This window comes from Nannospalax galili, unplaced genomic scaffold (assembly GCF_000622305.1).
Source record: "Nannospalax galili isolate Female #2095 unplaced genomic scaffold, S.galili_v1.0 scaffold377, whole genome shotgun sequence".
Classification (NCBI taxonomy): Eukaryota; Metazoa; Chordata; class Mammalia; order Rodentia; family Spalacidae; genus Nannospalax; species Nannospalax galili.
The window spans coordinates 1,677,431-1,689,454 of NW_008341187.1; the positions used below are offsets into that span (position 1 = coordinate 1,677,431).

The 12,024-nt window shown below is 38.4% G+C and overlaps 1 protein-coding gene across 6 annotated transcripts in view; it reads right to left on the reverse strand.

The window, feature by feature from the left end:
* Positions 1 to 12,024, reverse strand: part of Stxbp5 (syntaxin binding protein 5) — a 175,193-nt gene that overhangs the window by 116,343 nt on the left and 46,826 nt on the right. For all 6 annotated transcript variants that reach the window (XR_003850096.1, XM_029565170.1, XM_017799044.2 and 3 more), the window contains exons 3-4: positions 10,983 to 11,064; positions 9,569 to 9,669 (exon numbers count right to left, since the gene is read on the reverse strand). Coding sequence is in view for 5 of the 6 variants with exons in the window: in XM_029565170.1 (XP_029421030.1) it covers positions 9,569 to 9,669; positions 10,983 to 11,064 (183 nt within the window). In the remaining variant the exon portion in view is untranslated. The remainder of the gene's footprint in view (positions 1 to 9,568; positions 9,670 to 10,982; positions 11,065 to 12,024) is intronic.

Sequence of the window (12,024 nt, forward strand, 5' to 3'; positions counted from 1 at the left end):
AAAAAAAAATGTAGGGAAAGCATAGATGTGAGACTCAGTATTAGTAAATCAGATCTCAAGAAAACAGTAGAACTAATATTACATGAACTATTTTGAGTTGCCTAAACAGACCAACTTCTAATGAACTATATTATACAAATAAAATATAATAAAGAGATACAGTGAGCAAAAAAAATGAATGTAAGTACTCATCACAATGGGGCACAAGCCTCTAATCATGAAACAGATGATGCTCTGGATCATAAACTTACTGAAGGAAGTGAAGGAAGAAAATCTGAGTAAGAACCAGGGTTGAAAAGAAGCAGTTGTTTGCAGCAGAGTACAGGCCAGCTCCCTTAATTTTGTACTTTTTCTGTCTCCTGGCAATGTTTTGACTCTGTTTTCCCAAGAGACTTGGCATTTCAATAAATTTCACTGGGCATTTGAATAAATTTCCTTCCATTAGAAAAGAACTGAACCGCAAGTCTTCTGGGGACAACCCCTCTCCACCTAGGTTCCTGCCATGGTTCCTGCTTGTGGATGAGAAACTCCTACAGGGTCAACATTTAGCTGAGCTCCCTGGAGCTACCCTGACTTTCTTAAAAGAACCTCTTGTGAAAATGAATATTCTTAAGAAGTTGGGATAACTTTTGTATAACTATAATCTTCTATTTTTCTCTAGGCCACATTTTTTTAGAGGAACACTCTTTTGCCACCTATACAAGGAGAATTCCACTCAAGTCCTGGTTCCTTTCATAATTCTTCCTTCAACGTATTTGCTCTTTTTGCATGTTACCTAAGGAAAGAATATGAGATCACACCTTCAGGGTTCTCCTGGGCCATCTTCTCAACTAAATGCATAAGCTGATCATTTATGTATTATAAAGATGGCAATTCCTTTAAGCTTTCTACCACTGTACAACAAAGAACCACTTTCTCCAGGTTGTAACACCAAGTTCTTCACTCTATTCTGAGCTCTACTGACCATGACCAGACAGGAGCATAAGATTACAAAGAGCCTGTTTAGGTCAACTGAAGGCTTTTCTGTTACGTTTCTCAAAATGCAAGCCTTCTCTACCCAATGCCACATTCAAAAGCCACTTCCAAAATATTTAGGAGTCAACAAACACATGCACAATGTAAGACTTTATTGCCTGGTAATGCCATGGCAGTCCTAAGCTTATTTTGGTGTACTCTACAATGATGTTGTGGAATACTGTTCTCTAGACGTGATACAGCTTTACCATCTTGAAATTAGAGCAGGTGTGATTGCCCAAGCTCAGCCCTTTTATCCTCACCTGAGACTATAACCACTCCTCCCATCCTGTCCATCTCTACCACTCATAGTCCTGTCCCCGGAGCAAGTGGTCTTGGGAGGTACTAAGGAGATAGGAGGCAGAGCGTTAACTACATGGAGGATTCCATCTGTACAACTATCAGGAGGTTGTCACTCTTGCTGGGATGGGGCTTTTCCATGACACGGCTGTTTTGAGAGCATTCACATTCCTGTAACTCTTTCACCCACGCCCCTGTAAGGAAGCCTACAATCACTGCTTCAACAAGCTTGACCCAGATGGAATTTTGTCCCTTCTCTGTCACTTGTGCCCTATATTGGTTGAGCATGTTTGCTCACATCTTCCTAGGAAAAGCAATACAACAGATGTTTGCAAAGTGAAATCACCAAAGGATTCATTTCTCAGAACACATCTTCCTTGCTATCTGACACCACTTCCACACACCAAAGTCAGTATAAATTTTTTATTGCTGTGTAACAAACTCACTGGCTTCAGTTGGTCAGATGTCCAGACCCCGTAACGAGGAGGTTCTCTGCTTAGGAACAGATAAGCCTGAAATTCAGGTTATTGGGCAGCCAAGCTGCATTCCTGCACACCTTTCTGGAAGCTCATTCAGGTTGCTAGTAAAATTCAGCTTTTGCAGTTGTAGGGATGAGTCTATGTTTTTGATCTCCACTAGATTCTTAAAATGTGACTCCTTCCACTACCTTCAAGGCCAGCAAAGGAACAGCTCCCTCTATACCTCTTAGATTCTGAACCTTACACCAGGAAGAATCCAGGTTCTTTAAAAGATTCACTTGATTAGATCAAATCCACCGGGGTAATCTCCCACTTTTAAAGTCAACTAAACTGGGAGCTTAATTACACTTTCAGTTAGATGAATATATATTTAAATAATGAAGAGTAGGTGGTGGCAGACAGACACTTAGGACCCATCTTACCATCCTGCCTGCCCTAGCTTTTATCTTTAGGACTAACTGTTCTGGAATAGGGACACGGTCACAGATTTTTCTAGAGTGGCTGTAACACTTTCTTCCCACCAGCAGGTGGTGAGAAACTTGGTTCCTTCATACAATCTACAGAACCTGTTAGACTTTCTGACAGGTACCTGACTGTGCTTTTAGTTTGTATTCTTGTGACAAATTTTTATTTTAAAACATTGTTGAAAAGGACCAGATAATTATTTCACCACACTTTAATATAAACATTTAAAATGTATGCCCAGTCCTTGGTTTAAAGTAACTGACATTTTAGTCATCTTATTATACCTAGCGCAACACCTGACACACAGCAAATACCCAATGTTTGAAAAACTGAACTGAACTTAGCTTCAAAATGTTTAATTTTTTAAGTTTTCAAATCAGCAGCATTACTTCTACTTCTGCCCCTCCTGGGCAGCCACAGGGTACAGAACTCAGTCCTGAGCATGCCAGGAAGTGCTCTAGCTACTGAACTAACACATTCAGAAGCCTAAACACTAAAACAAGGAAGGGGAGTCAGCCCTTCACAGTTCTGTGCTGCTGTCTGGCAGGACTCATTCTGCTCATCAGTAGACCCTAACTCTCTTATTCCCATTTGGTCATATAGCCCCTCCTTTTAGCTAATCACTTTATACTGTGACACACTGGAAGGTCCCAATGTAATGACACCAGTCTCAAAATCTCTCTTCTTTTTGTCTAAAATTCATGGCTATAATTTTTAATTGACCACAGAAGGTAAGCCGAAATTTTCTTACCATCTTTTCTTTCACAACTACAAGGTCATCAAAGGGTAACTCTTTTCTTCTACCACTGAAAAATCTGTTTCTCTCTCTTAAAATTCTGTATGAATATAGCTCCAATGATGACCATTTCCATTTTGATAACCAATAGTTTCTGTGGATTAAAGTTAGATCCAGAGTAGTAGGTCACTTCTATCTCCCTAACAGCCATGGATATAATTCTCAAATTCTTTTATAGCCTTAATTTCATCCAATCAAATCTCTATAATTTCCAATGCTTTTACCCTTTTCATTAAGCTTTTTTCCATGGTAAGTATTTTATGTTTGACATGGTGGTACATATCTTATAATCCCCAGCACCTGTGAGGTGGAGGCAGGAAGATCTAGAAGTTCAAGGCCAGCCTGGGCTACATAAGACCCTGTGACAAAATGGAAAGTATTTTGACAACATGATGCAATTACAACAGAAACTGTAAACTCTAAATCTTTAGTCCAAATTGAATTCATTTCTTCTTGTTTAATATGTGCAGTGAACTAATTCAAACTCTTTGTAAGACCTGTATAGATTACTTTTAGGTTGGCATTTGACCAAAAGTTCTTCTACACTTTTTAGTTCGCCATGTTCATCTACCTAATGAGAAATTATAAGCTTTATAAATATGCAAAGCACAATAATTGGTTAATATTATAATAAATAACAGTGTAATATAAGTGAGCTTTCATGTCTCTGCTAATACATTTATGCTGTTATGCAAGCCTGGTGCTAGGAGAGCATCCAGGTCCTGTGGTGCACTGGAGTGTCCACTCTCTCACTACTGGGTTAGTACCTAAATAAACCAAATAGTTCTTTTCTTAAGCGATTTTTATTAAATATCAATGATTCTTCCATGATATTTAAGCTAAAATGAATTCTAATTATTAACATAATTTATGTTACATTATTAGGATGCTTTTTTTATGTCTCTGTTTGTTTGAGACAGGGTCTCACTATGTAATCTTGGCTGTCCTCCAAATCCCTTTAATAGACCAGGCTGGCCTTGAAACCATAGGGGTCTGCCTGCCTCTGTCCCTTGAGTACTGGGATTAAAGGCATGTGCCATCTCTCTCAGTCTTTATGTTATTTCTTAAATTAAAAAGATGCATCCATCATAATCATCAGATGAAACAGCCTTATCTAAAGTGTAAATCTGAATACTAGAATTTAAAAAAAATCTTCTTTAAAATATATTTCAATATCAACTTCCAGTGTTTGATATAATTTATGAGGGGAAAAATCTTTCTAAAACATTTCAGCAAGGAAAATTTTTCTCAATTCCTGAGAATAATACTACATGAAAGTTTCATAAGCAATAAAGAACTATATAATCAAGATATATAAATATTAGAAAAACCATTAGACCCAAAATAGGAAAGTCTATGTGTTTCAATCCTCAGCCATGATTTTTTATACTGTTATTTCAAAACACACAGAAAATTTACAATTGCTGAGAATACTGGTGATGCTAATTCATGGTGATGAGAAAAAACCAGGAGGTAGTTGTAGCTATGTATCAAGCCATGACTTCTTCCTAATTAAATGTCCTTCAGAGGAGAAATAATCAAAGTGCAAGCCAAGTGCAACATATTTTGCAAGTGTCAGGTAGAATTTTACTTATCAAATTTTCAATTTCGATCAAAGCCGAGAACTTCTTTACACATATAAACTCAATAGTACATAACATGGTTGCCAGTACCAAGCAATAAGACCAAAGGCTATATATAGGTTTCTAGAACTGGCACAATAAATTACCACAAAGTGTCTTTGAACAGAAATTTATTCTCTTGCTGTTCTTGAAGCTAGAGGTCAGACATCAAGATGCATCAAGGTGTCAACAGGGCTCTGTGAAGGCACTGGGGAGGAATCTGTAACATGCCCTTTTAGCTTCTCGAATTGCCAGCTATCCTTGGCATTCTTTGTCTTAAAGATACATACTCCAAGAGGAAGGATCATACTCCATGAGGAAGGATCACTAACATTGAAAGCCTTCAAAAAAATCCATATGGAAACCAACCACCATAGAAACTTCTTAAAGTATACACATTATATATTATGAAAAGAGATTAAAAGGAGTTACCTTGTAACAGCAGGATACTGCCACTTCTAGTCACCATAAACTAGTAAAATGAAAAGCCAATGCCAGGAACTGACTCTACCATCTAAAGCTTTGGACTAAGCATCCTATAGACCCCCAAACAGTACTGGGCATTGCCCGTGGTCTTGATTACCAACCAGACCTGGATGGTCAGCCCCTATTGCTGAAGACACTATATACATGAGCTGTAGAACAAACAAGGAGAAATAAAACTGGTGCTGACTTCAGCACCTCACTTCTACTAGCTAGGTTTCATAGTGCTGGAAGGTGCTATGCATGTACCCGAAGGGAAGATTAATCATCAACTTTGTCCAGCTGTGAATCTTGCTAGCTACAACTGGCATGGTAAGACAGGCAAACCACTGCAATAGTGGCAAGAATATTATAGGCATAACCAACTACTTTCTAACTAGATTTGAGGTCTGCTTCATAGGATGGAGCCATCCATATTTGACCTTGGTATCAGGCCTAGAAACCTGAGGCTAGGTATGTCACAGGCCACAGGGGAGAACCTAATATGATTACCTTGCTAAATAGGTATAATGTTAAACTAATTCCTAATGACTTTTTACTATATCTATAGATTAATCCATCTCTCAACTCTCAGCAGAAAAGCTTCCTTATGCAGCAGATGGCAATTATCACAGAAAACCATGACTGGCCAGTGTGAGAGACTAAGAGGATGCATACTGCTTATCCCTGAATAGGACACCTATATCAAACTTTTGCCTCCCAAGGCTCAGGGATCATTGCGGAAGAGGGGGTGGAAAGATCCCAAAAGCCAGAAGTGATAGATGAACACAAGGAAACAGTTTTCCAGATAGCCAGGAAGTTACTTATATGAACTCATAGCAATGGTGACAAACATGCACAAGTCCCACCTAAGCTCAAGTCAGACAAAATCCCAGCCCAGACATGGTGATGTGGGTAAGAAACACCAACCCTACCTGAGGAAGTACTGGCAACTGGTGGCTGCTGGGAGCCAACAGTTTCACAGGGTTCAGTTCATGTTTGGTTGGCCCCATGTACTTAGGTAAAACACGATAGCTACAGGAGAATGGGAAGAGAAAATTCCTCATTTCATGTGAACAGGAGGTAGAGAGTACACCAGGAAGTAAGAAGAGAGGCATGACATACCAAGAACACCCCCACCTGACCCTGTGATCAACTTCCTTCGGTTAGGTCCCACCTCCTAGCTTCTAGAACATCCCAAAACAAAGCCACCAACTCAAGACCTGCCTTCTGGGATGCTAGGATGGGTGGAAGATACTACATATCTAAACAGTAACACTGTCCTACTGAGCTGATACATCTGACCATTAACAGGTCTTAGCTTTGGGACCCTGCAAGGTCTGGTTCTTATGAATGTTTAGCACAGTAACTCATACTGAGAATGCTTGTGAACCTGGACAATATATTGCCACATTCCGGTTCCCAGTGAAAAATATGGCTATGAAACAGACAAATAAGGCATCGGAGACATTCTTTTGTTAGAATTCTTGCTCCTGATCATATTCTAGTAAATGGTGGTTTCCAAGAACTTCTCTATCACTACATTTACCAAATAACATAATTTTCATCTGCTAGAGGTCAGAGTTTCTTAACTTTGATGGTTCTGATTTTTGGATGACCTAGTTCTTTGTTGTGCACACTATCCTGTGGCAGACATGGCAGAATTTCTGGGTTTTACTCACTATCACAAAGCAGTACCTGTCCCCCTACCTTTTCAGTGTCTCTAGGCATTGCTAAATGCCTTCTGGTGGCAGAATTACCCCCGTGTGACAACCATTCTGCTAATCTTCAGGTCCATTCCAACAGGTGGTGGTACAACCCTGATGAGGGTATACGCACCAGGATCAGCTGTCCTTCCCATCTACAGGCATTCTACAGCAACTGAGGCTGAGAGAGCTCCTCCTGAGATTCCACTAGCAAACAGATTAAAGAACTCTGCTCAGAAGTTGAGGCAAGTCTATGGTCATACCACTCTGAGCACACCTGATCTCCTCTGATCTCAGAAGTTAAGCAGGGTCAGGGCCTCATTAGTACTTGCCTGGGGAAGTTGAGGTAAGTAATTCTCAGGAGGTAGAAAACAAGTGAATCTTTCCATTTTTGCTTGTTCTTCCCCATTTGCCCTTCTGTTAACTTCTCTTTCACTTCTGCTCTTCTATGACTCAAATGATTCAAATGAAGTCATTTACAAGTTTTATGTTCTCAGGCAAGATACAGACAACAGCAAATAGTTACTGACCTCTTGCTAGATCTGGTCTCTGTTTCCTCCCACTTCCAGGATGCACATATGCCCTGGAATTGGTGGGAATACATGAGTTGCTGTATTTTCAGAAGTCCCTTCGGCTTGCCTGGCCTACTGTCAAAGGCTACTGGGGAGAAGCCCAGACCACAGACTGACCTGTAGATAAAATCCGACAAGCTAACTTACACTTATAAAAACAAGAACCTTGTAAGGCCTACCACTTGGACAAAAGAAGTGGTTATGTCTCTAATGCCAACTACTTAAATCACACACACACACACACACACACACACACACACACACACAGCACAATGGTCTCACAAACTATGGAGGAGAAAGACTATATCCTTATTCATATTTCATGTGAAAATTGAGTTCTGTATGAATCAAAGATGAAGGATAAAAATGGAACCAAGAGTTTTTTGAGAACATATGGAAAATAATGCTTAATAAAATGTGGACAAAGACCTTTTCAATCAATGCCTGAAGTTCACACATCATATCAGGAGAGATTTCTTAGACCAAACTATTCTACATTTATCTTTTAGATATATTTATATGTATACACAGAGACATACATGCAACATAACATCACAGTAAAGGAAAATGCACAGCAGGAAAATTATATAAATGCCTGTGATGAAGACTATAATGTGGTTAATGCTGTAAACAGAGCCTAGTGGGCCATTCTAGTAGAGGCCCAGCTCAAGATGTTCCAGAGGGAGATGGAAACAAGGACTTAAACAGCAACTGGGATATTTTTGCAAAGCACATGGCTACTGTCTACTTACAACCTAAGAGCTTGCCTGAGGCTAAACTGAAACATAATGAACTAATTTCTTTGAGAAATTAATTGGGAGGAATTTTAAGACAGCCTAATGTTGAATTGGTGGCATGGTTATTAATGGTGAATATTATCCTGATTGTCAATGAAAAAGAATAAGTGGGGCAGAAAGAAATACAAAATGTATAGTTTGGAGTGAGAAAAGAACACTGGGAAGCTAAATAATGTAGTGGAAAGGCACAAGCTGGAGGAGGAAAGGCTCTCTTTGATGAGATTAGACCCATTAAGGAGTGGATTCAAAGGCAGGGCAGGGTGGTACATGCCTTTAATCCCAGCACTTGGGAGGCAGAGGTAGGCAGATCTCTGTGAGATAAAGCCAACCTCTTCTACGTAGTGAGTTCCAGGGCAGCTGGGGCTACAGGGAGACCCTGTCTCAAATAAAACAAAACAAAACAAATAATAATGAAATAAAATTAAAAAATAGGAGAGTCCTCAAGATTTTCACTTGAGCAATGGAAAGAGGATCCTAAGGGCAAGACCCCACTTAGTTAGGCTAAGAACTAAGAAGTTTTCTATTCCTAGAAAAGGGCAACAGACAGGAGCTGATTATAATGTGGGTAAAGTGGCTCAAGGTCCACACTAACCTCTCAGGGAAACTGGCAGCATGCTTCATGTGATGCTGGCTTTAGATGCATAAAAGATGAAAGAGTGAGAGGGTTATTTATTCTTTTTCCACAGTTTCAGAGAGCTGCTGAGGCCAGGCAATGTCAGGCACAGGAGTCCTTGTGAGAATGAGGCCATGGGAGACCACTATGTGAAGCTGTGAAGTTCAAGCCTGGTTTTCACTGGAGACCCCAAGATGTTGGAGATGCCAGGGTTGTGGAACATTTGCCAAGGAGAGCTGCATACAAGCAGTGGTACTGGCCCGAGAGAGAGATGTATGTTGCAACAGCAAAGCTGTAGGGGCTGAGCCATCTAAGCCCTTTGAAAGTAAGTTCCCAGACATTAGAGCTGCAGGATCATGCTTTCTCTGCTAGGTTTCTGTCTTGCTGTCCAGTGAATCCCCCACTATGCCTCTATTCTTCCCTTTTAGAATGGGAAGATCTAAATGTGTTGACAAAATAACGTATCACGTATGTCATCAAGAGAAACCAGAAAGTCTATGCAACAGCCTCTTACTGAAAAAGAAGCTATCTAGAAATTTTTTGGCATTTATACCTACAACATAACTATTTCTAGAAAAAAACAACAGAATGTGGTTCCTTCTGAGAAGGGAAGGACTTTGATCTCATTGTGTATAATTTAAATTACTTAGCGTCTTCATTAAGTACATCAGAAAAAATATACTTCAGAGGAAGTGCATCAAAATGAATAGCAAATGTTCTTTTTGTAGGAAAAGAATCTTACCTTTCTCGGCAAAATTTAAGTGAATGTAGTATTGCAGGCCTTTTCTGACGTAAATTCCACAAGTGTAAGGTGTCATCAGCCAAGGCACTCACAAGGGCTCCCTTGAAAATATAGTTGATACATGATATACTTGGTAAGCATTCATATTGCCAAATAACTGCCAAAAAGTCTTCTTAAATTTCAAAACATTTTTCCAAATAGATTTAGTTATAAGAAACATTTGCCTCACCCAAATTCTACACAGCAGTTGTAGAAGAGTGTTGTATGTGTACATAAACTAATGTTTTAACCTCTTTGGTAACTTAACATCTTATAATCAAAAGGTATTCTAGGATTTAGTAGGAAAATAGGGTTAAAAGCCTCAAAATTATTAAGAAATTAGACCAGAAATCACTTGGTCATTATTATAGAACATTCCTTAGCCAAATACAAAATAAAGTGAAATGATCACATTTCATATAGTTTAAAACAAATACTTATGAAAATCCTATATCTAGTTTATAATTCAAGCAAGAACAAAGATAGCATTTAATGTCTGAGTAGTTGAAAAATCTAACTGGTAAAGTTAAAACACCGAATTAATTTATATTATTATTTGTGGGGAAGAAAATGACTAGCAGTACCAAGAACGATGCCAGTGGCTCAGTCTCATCCAGACCCAACAATCACAATTTGAGAGTAAGAAGCTCTATGCAAGCACATTTTCTCTAAAGCTCCAGAAGAGACAATATGTAAAAAAGATTAACAATCTCTAGAGTAGAGGTTGATTTAGTAAGACATCTAAATTTATTAATTCATTAAATGTATTAAATTAAGATGCCCACTGAGCTATCTATCTAGCCCATCTTTCATATTTATTTATTCAGGGATTTATTCCATAGATCATAAGCATTTGGGGCAAAAGGAATGCCCACAAACTATTCTCATATCTAAGCAGTGCAGAGCCTTTTCTCAAGTAGTTTTTCTGTAAGCAGTGTTTCCTGTGTTCATGCTCTTAGAAAAAAAAAAGCATTACCAACAATTTCAAAGAATAAATAACACAACTTGAATTAGTAAACATTTTCTGTTTCTCTGGATGTATTTTGAAGCAATTTGTTAAAGAACATTCTGTTACCTATAATAAATTGCTTATTTAAAAACTATTTAATACAGTTTATGTTATGTAACTGAAACTTAAATACAGCATCAGGTATCAAAATTTTTTACCTATACCATTTTCTTTGCAACACTATTTTGGGAAAAAATAATGCGTAACTATAGTGGCACCTTAAAATAAATTACTATTGCCTCTGACTCATGAGAAATTACATTATTTCTTCAAGTGTTTAAGTTTGAGTGTATACAAGCAATTTGAAAAACTAGCTAATGGTCTATTTTCAGCTCTATGTAAGAGAGATAAACACCATTCACTAACCTCATTAGTCAGGAACTGGAGTTGGATCACTGCTGCTCCACTGTCGTGCTGACAGTAGCATTCCACTCCTGGACGACCAAAGCTGGCATCAATCCCATTAAGGCAGTTTACCATGTGTGAGTGGTTTTTTTAAAGAAACTTTGAGGTTATTTAACTAATAAATATTCTGATGACCTGATATAAAATGCAGGCCTTTGACTGAGTTTGAGACTTAGAATAATGTCTGTTACATATCAATATAATTAATCAGTATTTTTTTTTATAACCACAAGTTCACAGATTACATTTTTAAAGAAACTGGGGAAAAAAAAACATGGTCCTTCTAGAAAAATACAAAGTATTAAAATCGGCAATATACAAAACCAAGAAAACATACAGTAATATAGTTTCTTTTGACCCAATCTGTTTTCTTCTTAAAATAACAAAGAAAAAAAGGTAGTTGATCTTTAGAGTACTGAATTTTCCCCTATCAGTAAACAAATATGAGCAGTGTAAAATGTTGTTGGGGAATACTGCTTTTAGAGAAAATCTTCCTTTCACTGTCATTTTTCATTCCCATGGTATCATTTTTAGGCTAAAATGTAATGAAGAACTACATAAGCAGGCTTCTCAGTGCAGCATGAGCCATCACCAGTGTTTCAATGTTTTCCAATAGGCATGGATGTGGACTAACAAGAATTTGAGTATGTAACAGCACACATTTATCTAGTATTTTCTGTGTTGGGCATGACTGCAAACTCTTTAAGATCCATGAATAATACCGTATCATCCCCCATTCAAACAGACAAGGAAACTGAAATACAGAAGCAGCTTGCTAAGCACCACTGGAAAGTGGCAGGAGTAATCTGAATATCTTCACGGCTCCATGATCTCCCCCCTTTTTCCTCTCCCACCTCCTTCCTTTCCCTATTTTTCCCAGTGCTGGGGATGAAACAGGGGAGGAGTGTGGGGCCTCATGCATGCTAAGCACATGCTCTACCAAGTTACATCCTTAGCCTTACTCTTTTACATATGCTGAATTAAGATCAAAACATAACAACAA